At 42.4% G+C, this 18,115-nt stretch overlaps 2 protein-coding genes across 2 annotated transcripts in view; one reads left to right on the top strand and one right to left on the bottom strand.

Annotated features, from left to right (window-relative positions):
• Positions 1 to 15,339, top strand: part of AVEN (apoptosis and caspase activation inhibitor) — a 165,243-nt gene extending 149,904 nt beyond the window's left edge. Inside the window, exons 3-6 of the mRNA XM_016187517.2 lie at positions 7,506 to 7,576; positions 11,289 to 11,384; positions 13,991 to 14,345; positions 15,097 to 15,339. Of these exons, the coding sequence (XP_016043003.2) occupies positions 7,506 to 7,576; positions 11,289 to 11,384; positions 13,991 to 14,345; positions 15,097 to 15,212 (638 nt within the window). The 3' untranslated portion in view covers positions 15,213 to 15,339. The remainder of the gene's footprint in view (positions 1 to 7,505; positions 7,577 to 11,288; positions 11,385 to 13,990; positions 14,346 to 15,096) is intronic.
• Positions 15,340 to 15,584: 245 nt separating this feature from the next.
• The window catches only part of RYR3 (ryanodine receptor 3), a 691,732-nt gene continuing 689,201 nt past the window's right edge, over positions 15,585 to 18,115 (bottom strand). The window contains exons 102-103 of the mRNA XM_060175180.1: positions 17,189 to 17,240; positions 15,585 to 16,529 (exon numbers count right to left, since the gene is read on the bottom strand). Coding sequence (XP_060031163.1) covers positions 16,434 to 16,529; positions 17,189 to 17,240 — 148 coding nt within the window. The 3' untranslated portion in view covers positions 15,585 to 16,433. The remainder of the gene's footprint in view (positions 16,530 to 17,188; positions 17,241 to 18,115) is intronic.

Here is an 18,115-nt window from a genome sequence, read left to right as displayed (position 1 = left end):
TATCTTCAGGCTTTTTGCAGATACCAGCCCAGTATACCTGAGGTATGCAGTCAGGCAGGTGCTCTGTTGGGGCTCACTGCTCTCCTTTGGCCTGTAACCCACCTGAGAGAGTACTTTCTGGACTTGGGGTGAGGTCAGAACCCTGTGGAAGTCAGCTCACCACTCCGGATGTCCAGGGGTTCTCTGGCATCAATCTCTCTGCGTTTGGGGAAGGGAGTGAGTAAGTGAGGGAGAGGGCCAGTCACTGCCCCTGCCCCTATTTTCTTGTGAGGACTGCAGAGGTCAGAGCCCAGTGTGAGGCTCCGAGTGTTCCTCCAGCAATGGCAGGGCAGTAGTGGCGGAGGTGGTAGTGGTGGCGTTGGGCAGCCAGTTACTGCAGAGGTTGCTGGAAGTAACAAACTCCTGGCAGCAAACCAGGAAAGTACTTTTTCTCCTTGCTTCACTGGAAATCCCAGCTAGTTTGCAGGTTCTGCTAATTCAAGTAGAGACTCATGGTTCCACTTCTAAAGACTCACCAAAAAGTCTGAAACTTTACTTTTTTAAACATTGAAAAAAAAAATTTTTGTATGTGTGGAGACAACCAGAGAACCACTCTAGTGTCTGTGGTGCCAGAGATTGAACCTCTAGGGCCTCACAGAAGTGAGTCCTGGGAGCTGGGCGGTAGCACAGCGGGTTAAGCACAGGCGGCACAAAGCACAAGAACTGGTGTAAAGATCCTGGTTCAAGCCCCCGGCTCCCCACCTGCAGGGAAGTTGCTTCACAGGCAGTGAATGAAGCAGGTCTGCAGGTGTCTTTCTTTCTCTCCCCCTCTCTGTCTTCCCCTCCTGTCTCCATTTCTCTGTCCTATCCAACAACGGTGACATTAATAATAATAATAATAAAATACAACAATAAAACAAGGGTAACAAAGGTGAATAGATAAATAAATATAATATATATATATTATTTTTTTAAAAAGTGAGTCCTGTGCTCTACCTGCAGAATTGTCTGTCTGGCAGCTGAAACGAGTTTTCTTTCATGTTAGAATTGAGCTACTCAGTTTCTGTCAGTACATATAGCACCTTTTTTTTTTTTTGACCAAGGTTACTATTGGGGCACAGTGGCTGCATGATGATTTGACTATTTCTGTTAGACAATCCCCCCTCTCTTTCTTTTATCTTTTAGAGACAGAGAAATTGAGGGGGATGAGAGAGACACCTGCTTCACCCCTGAGGTGAAGTGAGGACTAAGGACTAGAACCCGGGTCCTTGTGCATAGAAATGTGTGTGATTTACTGGGTATGCTACCACCGGGCTCCTTATTTTTAAAAGGATCTTTAGAATATCACTAATTGAATACAAAGACACATCAAATATATTTTGGTTTAAAGCTCGTGTTAAACCACTTAAACTAAAGATAAATTAAAATGACCTCTTAGAATGTCACTAATTGAATACAAGAGGTATATTAAGTATAGTGTTAAACCACTTAAACTAAAGCTAAATACCACTGTCATAGAATAGATGTTTGGAATACAAGAAAATTGAGATTTCAACAGAACTATCAGATAGTTACTATGAACTTTTCAGTGAACAGATCACATTTTGACACTCTGGAGTCATTCTCATTTGCTCCCACAGTCACTGTGGTGCTGTCCTATGAGAGTAACTAGGCGGGAGCTTTCTGCTGAGCTGGCAGAGGAGCAAGATGGTGTTGCGCGCTTTTTACCAGAATAGAGTAGAGCTGGTGTAATGCTGGCTCTCCACAGCTTGTTAGTCTCTCTAATATACCTAGGCAGAGACTCCCAATGAACCCTGCTTGTTTGATGGTTATGAGTTTCACTGAAGGAATCCCGGGAAAAGAAGCATTGTACAGTACTTAAAACACCCTTGAGTATTCTCAGAAAAACACTCAAAGTTGCTTTGGTATCACCTAACATTCTTTTTTTCCTTTTCTTTTTTTAAGTTTTTATTTACAAAATGGAAACACTGACAAGACCATAGGATAAGAGGAGTACAATTCCACACAATTCCCGCCACTGGAACTCCATATCCCATTCCTTCCCCTGATAGCTTTCCTATTCTTTAGCCCTCTGGGAGTATGGACCCAAAGGTTATTATGGGGTGCAGAAAGTGGAAGGTCTGGCTTCTGTAATAGCTTCCCCGCTGAACATGGGCATTGACAGGTTGATCCATACTCCCAGCCTGTCTCTCTCTCCTTGGGGAGGTGGGGCTCCAGGACACATGGTGGGCTTGTCTGCCCCAGAAAGTCCAATTGGCATCATGGTAGCATCTGGAACCTGGTGGCTGAAATAAAGTTAACATAATAAAGCCATACAAATTGTTGATTAATCATGAACCTAAAGGAAAGAGTATTATGGATAGAGATTTGGGGTCTCCATTTGGGAAAAAGCTAGTAGGTCTAGCTGTGCTGGACATCCAGTATGCAGGTGACCTAAGCTGTTGTCTGGGGGGATGGTGTCACAGTTGGAAAAAGGACCAGAAAGCTGGATCAGAGGAGAGAGTAGCTCCCAAATATGGGAAAAGTATATAAATACTGTTAACCGTAAACCCCGTCGATCTGATCTGGGGCCCATATTCAGCACAGGAGCCTATGTAACTTCTGCATCCCTGTAAGGTTTGAGCTCACATTCTGTGGTCATGGCTAGGAACATTCCAGGCTGCGCCAATTTCAGGGCCCATCATCCTCTGGTGATAGGCAGAGTATGCTATCCAACTTCCCTTTGGAGAATGGTACAGTCCCTACTATTGTTGATTCACATTGAGGGCCAGGTCCAATAGGGGCCCACAGAAGGGTCCATTATGTTGTTCCTGATGGAGATGACCAGTGTAAGTGGTGAGAGGGATCTGTTAGACGTCTAGGCCCATCATGTCTATGGGAATCCCAGGGCTCCCTTACTAGGGCCTCAGGTGATGGTGTGGCTTGGTAGTGACTAAAGAGTCATCGTTAAAGTATGCCAGTTTCTTGCCCTTATTCAGATTTGTAGTCCTTACTTTGTCTGACAAGGTTAGCTTTGGAGTGACTGAGGGATGTGCAACAGATGGGAGGTGAGGAGGGTATCTAGGTCTAAGTAGAAACTATTTCATTAGGTACTTTATGGTGTCTTTTTAGGTCTTTCTGCTTCCTTGCTACATTTATTGACACTGCAAACTATTGTGCACTTTTGCTTTAAGGTATATGTTTTTCTCCATCTTCTAGATATATGTATTTATGCCCTATCTCATGGACCCTGGTCTATATCTAGGTGTTGAGGTTTGTTAAGAAGTGCGCCACCCGAAATGAATTTAAGGACTTCTGTGAGCTAGGACAGGTCCCATCAGATTAATGAAGCTGGTGGGTTCACATTCCATGCCTGACATCTTTGGATGTAGTCACAGTGAAACATGACTAGGTGGTGGTACTGGTTGCATTCATTAGGCTGGAATCAGGAGTCACCTAACATTCTAACATTTTATTCCTTCACATAATTGGTTGCTTGAAATATCTTTCGTTGATTTTGCCTGTAGAAATGTTGCAGTGGAGCAATGTGGTTAATGCTGGGGATATAATAAAAATAGTTGTGTCACCTAGATCTCAGCTTTTGTTGCATGTATACCAGCATCAGTACTGTCACTTGAGAAGATTACTATAAGACTCAAAAACAATTTTTGTCAGTATTTTAGGAAGACACACCACAGCACCACTGTATCTCCACAGTGCTGTCCATGGTGCTTCCTCCCATATCATGTCAGACTAGAGCCCAGGACCTTGTATTTGGTATAGCTGATATTCCATGGCGTATTTCCTCCCAGCTCTAATATGGAACTCCTTCTGTAAGAAAATTATGATTTGTTAATGCACATCAATTTTGTTAACCAATATATATTTTTCAGATTCCAGTAAATTGCCTTATTAATTTATTATTATTTTTGAAGTATTTGCCTTTTGTTGTCTCGATAACACAGAGAGAAATTGAGAGGGAAGGCAGTGATAGAAAAGAAAAGAAGAGCGAGACACAATACTGCTTCACTGCTCCTGAAGTTCTCTCTTGCCCTGTGCAAGGACCGGCGTAAGGATCCCAGTTCAAGCCCCTGGCTCCCCACCTGCAGGGTAGTCGCTTCACAGGCGTTGAAGTAGATCTGCAGGTGTCTGTCTTTCTCTCCCTCTGTGTCTTCCCCTCCTCTTTTGATTTCTCTCTGTCCTATCCAACAACAACGACAGCAATAACAACAATGATGATAAACAACAAGGGCTCAAAAGGGGAAAATATATTTTAAAAAGATAAAATAGGGAGTCGGGCTGTAGTGCAGCGGGTTAAGCGCAGGTGGCGCAAAGCACAGGACCGGCATAAGGATCCCGGTTCAAACCCCGGCTCCCCACCTGCAGGGGAGTCGCTTCACAGGTAGTGAAGCAGGTCTGCAGGTGTCTGTCTTTCTCTCCTCCTCTCTGTCTTCCCCATCTCTCTCCATTTCTCTCTGTCCTATCCAACAACAACAACAACAATAATAACTACAACAATAAAACAACAAGGGCAACAAAAAGGAATAAATAAATAAAATAAATATTTAAAAAAATTTAAAAAAATAAAATAAAATTTAAGGGAAAAAAGAAGCCTGGTGGTGAAACAAAATAAAACAAAAGCCTATTATATGGTATTTCCTTTGTGCCTTCAAGTTTATCTTATCAAATATTGATGCAGTAGCTCATGTATTTTGGAAGTGGTGGGCGTGATATAGGTTTTAATTTAATTTAACTAAAAAAAAATTTTACCAGGGCTTGACTAAACTGGCTTCTGGTGGTACTGGGGTTTGAACCTGGAACCATCCGTGCCACAGATATCAGGATCTTTCTGCATATGCGCTATGCTATCTCCCATTATCTTTGTCTCTTTAATTTTTGGACTCATTTATTTTCCCCTAGAGATCACCTGAGAGGTATCAGAGGAAAAAGTGGACCCCGGGGGCCAGGCGGCTGGTGTACCCAGTTAAGCTCACATATCATCATGCACAAAGGACCTGGGTTCAAGCCACCACTCCCCACCTGCAGGGGGTCTGCTTCATGAGTGATGAAGTAGGTCTGCAGGTGTCTGCCTTTCTCTCTCCTTGTTTTCATGTCCTCTCTCAACTTCTCTCTGTTCTATCTAATAAAAATTAGAAAGAAAGAAAAAAGGAAAAAAAAATGGCCACTAGGAGCAGTGGATTCATAGTGCCGGCACCAAGCTCCTGCAATAACCCTTGTGGCAGTAGAAAATAAAAAATAACAAGAGAAAGTGGACCCACGCCTGAGTATAAATAGGCCCTGAGTGGGTAAGAGTGTGTGGGTCTTCCAGACAAATGGAAAGGATAAAAAAAGAAAGACTGGAGTATGAACTCTGCTTGCAGTGTGAAGAGACTGACTTTAGAAGAGGAAGTTAAAGTAGATTAGTGAGGTAGTACCAGGTCTTGAAATAACCTGCAACCTAGGCAGAGAAATAATTCTTTGTTTATAAATGAGCTCTACTTAGGGTTGGTGAAAGAGCTTAATTGGACAGTGTGCTGCTTTGCCATGTACATGGCCCCCTTGCATTAAAGGAAGCTTCTGTGTTGTGGTTTATTTCATGCTTGTTTCTCTGCCTCTACCTGAAAGTCAATTAAAAAAAATTAACTGACCTATTTTTAGTGCAAATAACCAGGTACACACAGATATACAGATTATGTCTTATGTCAAAATTTGCTACCAATGACCTCACCAGTGTGTCCGGAAATCTCACCTCTCCAGAGCCCTACCCCACTAGGTATGGAGGCTGGGGGTATGGGTAGACCTGCCAATGCCCATGTCCAGTGGAGTAGCAGTTAACAGAAGCCAGAACTCCCACCTTCTGCATGCACCCCATAACGAATTTTGGACCTGGGGCTGGGTGGAGGCACACCCGGTTGAGCATACACGTTATAGTGCACAAGGACTCAGGTTCAAGCCTCCACTCTCCACCTGCACGAGTAAGCTTCACGAGTGGTGAAACAGTGCTGCAGTTGTCTCTTTCCTTCATATTCTAGTAGCAAATACGGTTCAAAAAGGGTTGAAATCCAATTTATTTGGCTTCAGTGAAGATCAGTGTGACTGTTGTCACTTTGTCCTGTAATTCTAAACTAAATCTCAGGCACGTGCCCAGAAAGACTCAGTCCAAGATAAGTCTTTTCATTTCCAACTTATTCTATACTGTTTTACGTGTTCTTTGTAAAGGGACTCATTGTTATAAGCCTCCTCTTTCTCAGTCTGTAAGCCAAGTCAGTGTCCATTCCAGCCAAGAGCTAAAAGGAGCCACTCAGTGTGGGTGTTTTATCCTGGAAGCCAAAGGGGGCAGGGCTGTTACCACTGAGTTTCAGGGCTGTAGCTAAATCATCTGTCGGAAGCAGTGGGCAGATGGTCTAACTGTATCAGCCAGTGTGCTCTAGCAAATGTGACCCCCACATGTTGAAGCAGACACAGAAATCTTTAATTTTAATTTTTTTTAAATTAGTGACAACACTTTTATAAAATTTTAACATGTCAAATGCACTTATGTGTGTGTAAATCACCACATATCCCATCATAATTCTTTGTGTGCCACTCTGCCCCACTACTGCCATAACCACCATACTTCTCACAAAGTCTAAGAACCTGTCAGGTTACCAACTAAGACTCTATTTATTTAATTTTTTAAATTATATTTATTTATTCATTGGATAGAGACAGCCAGAAATTGAGAGGAAGTGGAAGATAGGGAGACAGACCGACACCTACAGCTGTGCTTCACTACTCATGAAGCTTCCCCCTGCAGGTGTTCACTCCAGCGAAGACTGGGGGCTTGAACCTGGGTCCTTGAGCATTGTAACATGTGCTTTTAACTGGGTGTGCCACCACCCAGCCCCGAGAAAGTGTGTTTTATAGTTGTTGCTTTAGGAGCACTAAAAACAATCAAAGATATTACAATGTGATATGTAATTTGGATGAGAGAAATTCTTGTACCTGTGAATTGGATCAACAGTCTGATGACCTGGGAGTTGGTGCAGCAGGTAGAGCTTCTGACATGTGAGCTTGATGTGTTGAGCTCCATCATTGACATCTCGTATGCTAGAGAGATGTTGTGGCTCCCCCCTCCCACAATCATTAGTAAATATGTCATTTTACGGACTAGTCTAGAACTGCTTTCTGTCACTTCCCTTCTCTTCCTTTCTGTGCTGTGCCCACCACCAAAGTCATAAATACACATATGTTAAGCAGAAAAAAAGTATGGGTAGACTGCCATGTCTGTAGACCTGAACTGTCTAGTTAGCCCTCAGGAAGCTTGTAGACTGGTGACTTCCAGCGGTTGGATGAGACAACGAATGCACTTTGCCAGCAACAGCTTTGAGCTCCCATCTGTGGTGTGGCACTCAAGACCTTCACTGACTTCAGACTGGTTCTCCAGAAATGACCCTTTTATCCCAAAAAAGAAATTTGAAGAATTGTATCTTATCCTTTGACTTTTGCCTACAATTGTAAATTTTCTTTTTCTTTTCTATTTCTAGGGGACTCCTTCTCACAGTTCCGGTTTGCTGAGGAGAAAGAGTGGGATGGTGAAGCATCCTGTCCTAAACAGGTAAGATGAAGGTGTGTCTGGAATGCAGGCTTTTCTCAAGGCTAGAGGCTAACACTTTTGACATTATTGTTGAGCTGGTCTCAGTGCAGGAAAAAGCCTCGTAATTTATGTAGCTTAGTGTGTTATGTAAACTATTCAGAAACTTCTCAGAGATCACAGCTCCTTAAAGCCAGGACCTTTATGCGTGGTCCTCTGAGTGAATTGCTCTTGTAGACTAGGTTGCCAGATAGAATATTTAGAGCTTTGATTGAGTGAATTACTCTGCCATTTGGCCATCCTTTTCCTGTTCTGTGGAAATTTTAATTCTAGAAACTATTTTTTTCCCATCTCACACCATTTTTGGTTCTAGGTGAGAATATCCTTATCTTGACAGCTTTAAATAACTCTTCTGTAATTAGGATAACAAAACTATAAAATGAGAATAGTGTAGAAGACTTCAGTGAAACTACAAAATCTAGATGTTTTATTTGCTTTGTGCCCATGCCATATTTTTTCCCTAGGCATCTTGAGTATTCTCCAAGAAAGATTTCACTTATTCTCTACATGTGAGAGATGACAGGTATTCTCCCCCTTTTAAAATGCACAAAGGATTAGTGGTGTCTTGTTACATGCTCCCTGACTACAGGGCTAGAGCACACTGGCTGATACAGTTAGACCATCTGCCCACTGCTTCCGACAGATGATTTAGCTGCAGCCCTGAAACTCAGTGGTAACAGCCCTGCCCTCTTTGGCTTCCAGGATAAAACACCCACTCTGAGTGGCTCCTTTTAGCTCTTGGCTGGAATGGACACTGACTTAGCTTACAGATTGAGAAAGAGGTGGCTTATAACAATGAGTCCCTTTACAAAGAACACGTAAAACAGTATAGAATAAGTTGGAATAAGTTGGAAATGAAAAGACTTATCTTGGACTGAGTCTTTCTGGGCACGTGCCTGAGATTTAGTTTAGAATTACAGGACAAAGTGATAACAGTCACACTGATCTTCACTGAAGCCAAATAAATTGGATTTCAACCCTTTTTGAACCATATTTGCTACTAGAATATGTTGACTATCCTGAAGCTTCAAATTATGTTACACTTCTTTTTTTTTTTTTCCTCACTACCCCCCTTATGTTACATTTCTTTATTCATCAAGACACCAAGAAGTTGTTTTGTGACTTGGGCAAACTTCTTTCTCCTCATCTATGCAGGAGTGAATAGAACAGCTTCACTCAGAGTTGTAATAAGGATTAAATTAGTAAAAATGGAAAAAGTCCTTCGGTGTAATTCCTGACATATTTGAAAATATTAGAATCAACACTTGTCAGCAAAAGTTAGATTTGGCATCTATATTCATGTGATCTGATTAAGGCTCTTTTTTTTTTGGGGGGGGGGTAGCACTGGGGTTGCATTGCTCCCAGCACAGACATTGTCAGATAGAGACAGAGAGGGAAAGATATCACAGCACTGAAGCTTTTCTAGTCCAATGGGCTGGACTCATACTTGGATTGCACACATGACAAAGTAGGAACTCTATTCAGGTGAGCTATCTTGCTGGTCCAAGGCTTTCTTTTCCCCTCCTCTCAATGTAAACTGGAGTTTCTGGTGAGTTTTTCCTTCACCAAATGATGTGCCTTTACACGGAGACAGAGACTCAGAGAAGAACCTTCAGGACTACAGATTCTTCCCATCCAGACACGGTTGTGTACACAGTAGTGCGGTAGAGAGGCAGGGCAGCACTTAGTTGTAACAGTCAAGACTGCCTTCCTTCTGCTGGCCTCGGAGCACACAGAGAGCAGGGACAGGTGTCTTGGCATGGCAAGCCAGGCTGTGAGTAGCTGTCAGAGCTGACCTAGCAGATGACTGAGCTCTTCAGACAAGTATAATGGTTACTCCAAAACATGGAGCAGAAGGGCTAGACCATGGTTGTATTCCTGTTAGAACTGTTTTCAAAACTTACACTTTCCTTTGGTAAGAGGTACAGTTCAACTTCTGTCTGATGCCTTCAGCCTTAGTCGTTGTGGGGACAAAGTGGTGATGAGGAAAAAGGAATGGCATTATGGAAGTTGTGCAGTGTCACCTGTGCCTGGGGTGGATAATGAGCAAGAATCAGAAATGGGGGAGGGGGAGAGAGAGAGAGTCTGGTTAGCAGATATAGCTGGAACTGCTTCATTCAGAACACGGAGCCTCAGCCAGACCCCAGCATCCCTCTATGGTCTTTCTGTAGAATTGGAGAGAGGAGCAGGTGAGTGGTTGGTGGGAATTACAGATGCACATCTTGCTATTCTGTAAGATTTCCATTTCTGAAAGAAAGGAGGTATGCATGTGTGACTTTGTAGGTCCATTGGCAACAGAAAGGGTTACTTACTCCTGTGCTGAGAGGATTGCCTCAGAATGGAAAGCAAAGACTTGCCATGCTGGTTGTAATCACTGCACTTACTGTGCTAAGTTCAGGACTTCAGGAAAGACCTGACTATATACTGACTGTCTCATCTATCTCGTTAAGGGTTTGTTATTATCCATCTTGTTCCCTAAATATTTTATATAGTTTGAGATAAACATTCCTTTTCTCAGGGCAAGGGGCCACTGCTGGCCCTGCCAGTGTTGCATAATGAAGAGCATATCATCTTGGGAAAATTTTAGAACAGTTGTAAAAGCTGCCATATTTTTTTTGATCCCTGTTGACTATTACTATAGAGATTAGAGGTTAAAGTGAGCCTGGAATTAACACTGGGTTTTTCTTGTGCAAGTCAACTATGACATATTCTCTCACCATAAAAAAAAAGCAAGACGTTTCTGGATAGACGGACATTAGATAGGCATTCCTCTACCTTGTAATCAGAAATGCAGAATAAGACAAGGCTTTAAACAGGCCTATAATAGCCTTGGTAGACAAGATGGCCAGTAGTGGTTCCCTTTCTAATACCACCCTTTCATTTTTTTTTTCCTACTTTTATTTTTTTGATAGAGACAGAGAGAAACTGAGAGCAAAGGGAGAGACACCTAGAGCACTGCTTCACCACTCAGGACATTTCCCTCTCTGCAGGTGGGGATCCAGGGCTTGAACACCACGGGTCTACCATCTCTTAAGTTTTAGTTTTTTTTTGTTTCTCTTGGGTGACCAGGGTACCTAGAAGCAGCACTCACACTGTTGTTAAGCCAAGTGATAACCAGGAATATTTTTTCAATTACTGTCCAACTGCATGGATATGACTTAACTTCTGTGAATGGGAAGGGGTTCAAAGAAGAGTCCTGGGAGTGGAGCTGGCTGGAAGGTACATGTCCACCCTCTGCCTTGTGTGTGGAAGAGGTGCTCCTTCGGCTGTGTCTGTCAGCCCATTTTCGTGCCTAGGCAAGTCTTCCATCCTCTCCCAAAGGCTGGCCATCTAAATTTGGAGGAAGGTGTCCATTTAGGTCTCACTACGTGTCTGTGCATCTGCCAGTAGTAATGGCAAAAAGTTTCCAGGTTTCTGTGCAGTTTGGGTGTGGCCTGATCACTGCCCGGCTGCTGCCCTGGTGGTATGAGCTGTGGTTCTGGGAGAGTTTGGGCTTTAGTTCTCTTAGTGTGGAGATATGATAGAAATGACAAATAGCCACATCACTTTTGACTTTTGATCTGACTTGCTGCCAACTAAAAATAACCATGACTTACTTACTACCTTCTGCTTTACTTATTTTCAAAATGCCATATTTGATCGCGCCTAATATATATACTTTTATTTTTTAAAATAGAATTCAGCATTTTATGTGGATTGTGAGTCACTGGTTCGAGCCCTTCAAGAACTGCCTCTCTCAGTCCGACTCAATGTTGCTGCTGAACTGGTGCAGGTAAGAGGGCAGCCTGAAGCTGGTGTGGACTGGGGAAGAACTAAAAGAAGGGAACATTTCCCTCTGTAGGGCACCCCACACTCACCTTGTAAAGCTTTAAGGGGAATGAAATAATTTTTAAGTTATTCTTCTTACACTTATATTTGAGACTTGCATGTGAGGTTTGAGCCCCAGCACCACCAATCATCAGAGTAGACAAAAAACCAGTGTCAGATCTTACATTTGAAACATCTTAAAGGTTCAGATAGAATGGAGTTGAAAGAAATGTTAAAGTGAAAAGTCAGACTTTTTTTTTACTTGACATACTGAGTTGTCAGAAAAGTTATGGCCTATTTTTTCTATGCAAAATGCATCATGACTTTCTAGACAACCCTGAATTTCTGTGCCAGTCTCTATGGTGGGCATTAAAGGCAAGGTGGTGAGCAGACAGACATGGTTCCTGCCTTTTGGCGCTTAGTGTACTGGGAAAAGTGGCTGTCACTCGTATGATCAAGCCCCAATGTACAAACTGTGCTAAGTTTTATGAAGAAGTATAGGGTGTTAGGAAAAGTATATGATGATGAATCTGACCATCGTAGTGGTTCGCAGTGGCTTCCTGAAGGTATGACAGATAAGCTGAGATCCAAAGCATAAGGAACATCCGATTTAGAATTCAGCAAGGCTGCCAACATAGCTCACTTGGATAGTGCACTGCTTGGCCGTGTGTGTGTGACCCAGGACTGAGTCTGGCCTCCACTGCTCTGAGGAAAGCTTTGGTGTTGTGGTTCTCCTCCTCGTGCTTCTCCCCTACCCTCGCCCCTCAACCTTTCTGTCTGGAAAAGTCAGTTTGGAGTCACACACCTCCCTCTCACTCCCCCAAAAATGAATTTATAGCAGAGTGCTCCAGTAAAATATGAATTAGCACTACTAGTAATGATGATGATGATGAACATTCTGGCTGGAGAATGTGGCTGGTGTGTTTATGGCAAATCTACATGCAGAGTAAGCAGGTGAAGGGAGGTAGAGGCAGGAGCTATTGTATGGGTCAGGAGGGGGTAATGTTGAAGCTTGGACCCAGTAACAACAGTAGAGAAGGCAGACCATCGGCCTTTACCCGGAGGGGACATTAGCAGGGCTTGGTGAAATACTGTAAGTGGAGAGAAAGCAGGCAGAGGAGAATTGTAGATCTTCCACTGTGTACAACTCATTGGTAGATAGAAGCAGCAAAAGGGAGACTTGGACATGGTGAGCTTGCCCTTCAGATCTCACAGTGAAAGTGTTGACCAACTGAATATAGAAATGTATAGATCCAAATGAAGGCCAGAAATATAGGCAATATCAGTATAAGATGGTAATTGATGAATAAAATAGGAGAACCACCAAGGACTATACTCAGAAGAACTATGAAATTTAAATTGTAACTCAAGTGAATTAAAAAAAAAAAAAAAGGAGGGTGGGAGATGGAGATGAACACACACACCCTGGCAGAACTAATTTTAAAAAGAATCTTACTCTTTTAAGCTGAATGTAAGGTTAAACTTGAACATAGACATGAATTAGTAACCTACCCAGTTGTTACTTCCATTTCACTTATTAATCTTAAATTTAGGGTAACTATTAGAACCACAGTATTTCACCAAGCCTTGCTAATGTCACCTCCTGGTAAGTTTCTTATTGCCTGTCCATTTTTTTTTAAAGTTTACTTTGTGAAAGAAAAGAGAAGCAGGTGCTAGCGATGTGACTCGGGTGTTCTGTCCCCTCCCTCAAACTGCTGCTCATGTTTGACATTTTTCATTTATTGTTAGTCATTCTTTACTTCTTGATGAACCAGTCCCTTCATCTTTATATAAGCACATGTAAGTATAATGCATAGATCAGCTCTACTAATGACTTACTGATTGTGAAGTCTAAGTACAGCCGTCCCTAACCATCCTCAGGGAATTTATTCCAGCGTCACCACAGATACCAGTATATGTGGACACTACCATATACTTTAAATTGTCTCTAGGTTACTTAGACTTGACAGAAGGCAGTGCTATGCAAATTGTTACATTGTTCTTTTTCTGGAATAATGTCAAGAAAATTCTCTACATGTTGAGTCATCCATCACAGACCTGTGCTATAGTACTGCTTTTTGATCCATGGTTGGCTGAATCTGAGAATGAGGTGGGGACAACTTTGTACATTCAAGCAGATCTCTGTGACACTGCCAGTTCTTAGTCGAGCCATAAAAAGACGGGGCCATTTTGATTTTAACTTGAGCTACTTAGCACATGACAGGTGGAATGGGAGGTACAGGTCTATTATGTCTTGTGGGATCTCCAACATAGGCCCCAAAGCAACAAGGACGGGCACTAGGAGGTGGGGTAGTCTGACCTGTGAGCAGGCGGTCTTGAGTCTGATATCCCTGGCATCACATAAGCTAAAGAGATGCTCTGGTGTCCTCTCTCTCACTCAGCAATAAATACATAAAGAAGGAATGGTGCTGGGGTAGGACCCTTTCGGGAGACACTGTAAACTTCCTGTCTGGCCTTAGTTTCCTGTCCCACAAAGTTCTATTTCCCTTTGCTTTTCTTTCTGCTTAAGCACCTGTGATTTTAAACTCAATGGTTATGCTTCTTTTTCAGAATGCCCTTCCTTTAGAGCTTCCGCAAGTGAAACCAAAGAGGAATGATGACGGCAAGGGGTTAGGAATGCAGTCTAGAGGGCCCTTAGGGCCTGGTGGGAAGGCATCTGTCTCTGAGTTGAAATCTGCTGGCTGCCCCATGTACCTGAGTAAAGAGAACTCCAGACCAGGTCCTTTGGAGGCTTCTCTGAGACCAGCTGCCCCATCACCATCAGTAGCAGACCACTTGGAGGAAGAACTAGATCTGCTGCTTAGTTTAGATGCCCCTGTTAAAGAGGAAGAAACCACTGCACCAGACCCAGCATCTCAGGACCCAGGATCTGAGAAAGGCAGGAAGCTGGTCCGAGAAGAAAAAGGTATGGCTTTCGTTTCACTCTCCACATCTTTTCTAGCTGGAGGTGCTTTTGTGAGAACAACCTCGCCAGTGTCAAATGCGTACACACTCTTTCCTGTCTGGCATTGATCTGGTGTTGTCCACTGGCAGCTATTTCTGTGCTCACAGCTCTGCTTCCTGCTGAGCTGACCTTTCTGACAACATTTCTCTCACTCAATCTGCTTGGCTTCCAGAGCTTGCTACCTGCCTGATGGCAATATTAAACTTGGGGCTGCAAATTGAACCAGTGCTGTAAAAAGGCATCCAGGTATTTCAAGCCCTCAGCTGCAGACCTTTTAATCGACTGCAAAAACAGGCCTGTTCAGCTCTTCATACCTCTTACTATTTCCATCTTTTTTTCCTTCTCTCATGTGTGCATGTTCTGTGAGGTGTTTGGCCCATCAGATAGAATGGGCAACGGTCTTCTCCATATGCTGCATCTAATGACTTTCCAGAACAAAAAAGAAAACTGAGCTGTTGGTTTTCCCAGAAAAATCAACCAGTGGACTGTGAAATTCAGCTTCAGGACAAGTAGAAAAACAAATCTCACTCCCATTCATTAATTTAGATAGTGTTGTATCTTTTTAGGGAGAAGAGGCAATAATCCAATGTTTCCCCTTGTAAATAATTCTTACTACTAGGGCTGGATTAGATCATGAAACAAACCCCAGGGAAACTTTGATCCTCAATTTTGAGACTAACATGAGGCTTGTCCACATTGCTTATTTCCCCAGGACCTGCAAACCCACCTGAGAGAGAAGAAAAGAACATGACGACTGAGCTCCCGAGTGCATCAAAAAAAGTTACCGAGGAAGAGCTGGAAGACTGGCTGGATAGCATGATCTCCTAAAAAGTGCCTGAAACACACTGTGGTTGCCTTGTAAGTGAGGGTGGAGCCAAGTATGCTTTTCGCAGCAAATGCCTACCTGTATGGCCATATCTGAGATATCAATAATACATCGAAGCCGCTCATTGCACTTGTTCTCGGGCTCACTTATTTAATAGATTCTTTAAAGGATAAGCAGGTGCTACTGATAAAGGGAAGCAACCAATAAGACATGCCTTTGGTCCAAAGAAGTACTGTTGGTCTAAGCTTATCTTTTTATATTTCTTCCTTGTGCCAGGACTAGGGCTACTGGTCTCACATTCTTTTTCCCAGAAATCTCAAGCTTGCTTGCAGAATCAACCAGAAGTAATACATTCCAAGAGGCCAAACCATGGATTGGTGTGTATTACTTTATTGCAGTGGGCACTTCATTTTATTTAAGGAGATTCACCTAAATATAGCAGCTCCACTACTTACAAGGGACCATAAAGCATTACTCATTTTGGCATAAGACAGATTTTTTTTTCTGAAATTTCAGTACAGTACTTTTCTTCTAATAACAGCAGTTGACAAGCTGTTACTGAATAACAAAATTATATGAATAACCTTCAAGTGCAGTTTCATAAAATAAGACAGAAGATCAACAGAACTAATTGATGTAACTGTCCATCTGGAACATAAAAAACTTGCATAGCTATATATCTAAAGAGGTTTTTAAGGCACTTAATCGATATTTCAGTGTCGACAAAGTGTGGGTTTTGATTTTTCTATTTCTTTTAACTGCTTAAAGCTTTTCAAGCTGATTCTGGATACATTCACTAGCAAGTACCATGGGAAAAATTAGACAGTAGTTAGAATGATGTTTTTTGTAGTTCAGATCCTGGATCACTAGTGGGATACTCTCACATGGCATTCAAAACTTCCTGTCTCCAGTCCTTCCCTCAATGATGCCATCCCAGTAAATTAGTTAGAACTAAAAACAAAACTTGAAGGCATTCAACTAGTAATTCCTTGAGTCTTTGCCATTTTTTTTTTCCTCTCCTTTCAACGTTTTGACAGTCTAGCTCCCACAGTGTACACCCATTAGGCACAAAAAGCCACATCAGCACAGGTTTTAACACACGCTTGCTTGAAAAGGAGGCATTTGGAAAATATCACACTTCAAATATGTTGTAGGAGGAAAGCTTCATTTCACTGGAAGCGGACTGTTCAGAATTGCCGTGCTTCTTCCAGTTGAGCCTTCATTTAGCCCAGCTGATCTTCATACTGTTTCCGAAAACAGTCACCCGCTGGGAAGAAATCCCAACACCTTTCTTGGTACATCTTCCAGACATAAGATTCCTGCAATCAGATGAACAAAGGGCACTTCTTTTTAAGGCTCCCTTGAGGAAATACAGCTATGGATAAACATGGTCCAGTGGGCACACGCTTTCTTGCCCTACTCTCTACCCAGGCTGCTTGGGAGCAAGTCAACTAACTCAGTGATGGCCTTGAAAGTACCTTATGTGGCTTCACAGTAGACTTAGTAATTAGTAACCACCAGTAATTGGTAAAGGGCAGAAGAATGCCTGGCAAGGGTAGAACAGTGAGTGCTACAGCCAGACCAGAAACCTAGCCCCTCTCTCAAGGGTTTGGGCTGTGAAGCTTTCCCTGCAAATCTACTGATGTTTGTTAACCTGTCTCCACATTTCTTTTTCATCCTTAGTCATAGATCCCCTCTGACAAAGATGCTTTCATGCAGACTCTTGCCTCCACATCCTTTTACTCTGCTGTTCCTGCAGGGGTTCCCCCCCCCCCAATTCTAAGCTGAAGCAGTGGTTAGAAAGATGCTAGTGTTTGTTGGGGAGGAGGACCAGAAGGATTTTTTTGGTCTCTCAAGTCATAAATAGATGATAGGGAATCTCACAGGAGAGACTAGCTAGGCCACCTGTTGTTAGCAGTGGTCTGCAAAGGAAAGCCGTAATGCAGGGTGTATATACTTCACGGAGACAACTCCTTACCTGACCCGTGTGCTCAGTTTCATCTTTGTTAATCAAGTACATAAGAAAGAACCTGGAACAAGGGAATCAAAATAATGAGGAAAAAGAAAAGATTTCCTAAACAAAGCATCCAAGTTTATGTATTTGGTTTCAATCAGATGAAATGGTGAGAGAAGTTCACATAATGCTGAGTTCAAAAGTAGCTTTTTTTTTTTTTAATTATTTCTTTTTCTGTTGCAAGTCTTCAGCTAAGGTCCTTTGTGATAAAGCACGTAGGCTACCATTTTATTGTTTGAAAAATCCTAGTCTAGAGCTGGGGAGATAGCATAGTGGGGAATTTCATGCCTGAGGCCCCAAGTTCAGTCTCTAGCATAAGTCAGAACTGAACACTGGTAAAAATTTTTAAAAAGATTTTTACTATTTATTATTTTGCCTGCACTACAAATCAGTGCTCCTGGAGGCAATCTTTGTCCATTATTGTCACTGTATAGGACAGAGAGAATGATAGACACCTGGGTCCTTGCGCCACCACCTGGCCCCTGTGAAATTCTAATGTAAGTGATAAAAACAGCTATCAAAGTGCTTACACACAGTATTTATCCGATTTATCACCTTAATGGGAATAGAGAATTGAAATCACTTTTGTGTTTCCAGAATATGCCATGAAAACAGAAAGTGATCACTAAGTTGCTCTAATGTGAGTATGTGTATAAAGTTGGAGTCTTACTCATGCATATTCCAGGGGTCAATCAATCTATCCCAGAGGAACTCTCTTTTTGCCTGAGGAAAAAGTAGAAATAACCTTCTCTTAAGGGTGTGGGGAGCCTGAATCCCAGGTTTTGTGTTCTCTCAGACTTTTACCAGAACACTACTTAGTTCTGGTTAATGGTAGTACTAAGTTTTGAAACTGGAACCTCAGACTGGAAAGTCTTTTGTGTAACCATTATG

The sequence above is a fragment of the Erinaceus europaeus genome, chromosome 16, assembly GCF_950295315.1.
Source record: "Erinaceus europaeus chromosome 16, mEriEur2.1, whole genome shotgun sequence".
In the NCBI taxonomy this organism is placed as follows: domain Eukaryota; kingdom Metazoa; phylum Chordata; class Mammalia; order Eulipotyphla; family Erinaceidae; genus Erinaceus; species Erinaceus europaeus.
The sequence above is the reverse complement of the archived record's forward strand: the minus strand, read 5'-3'. Positions and strand labels throughout refer to the sequence as shown.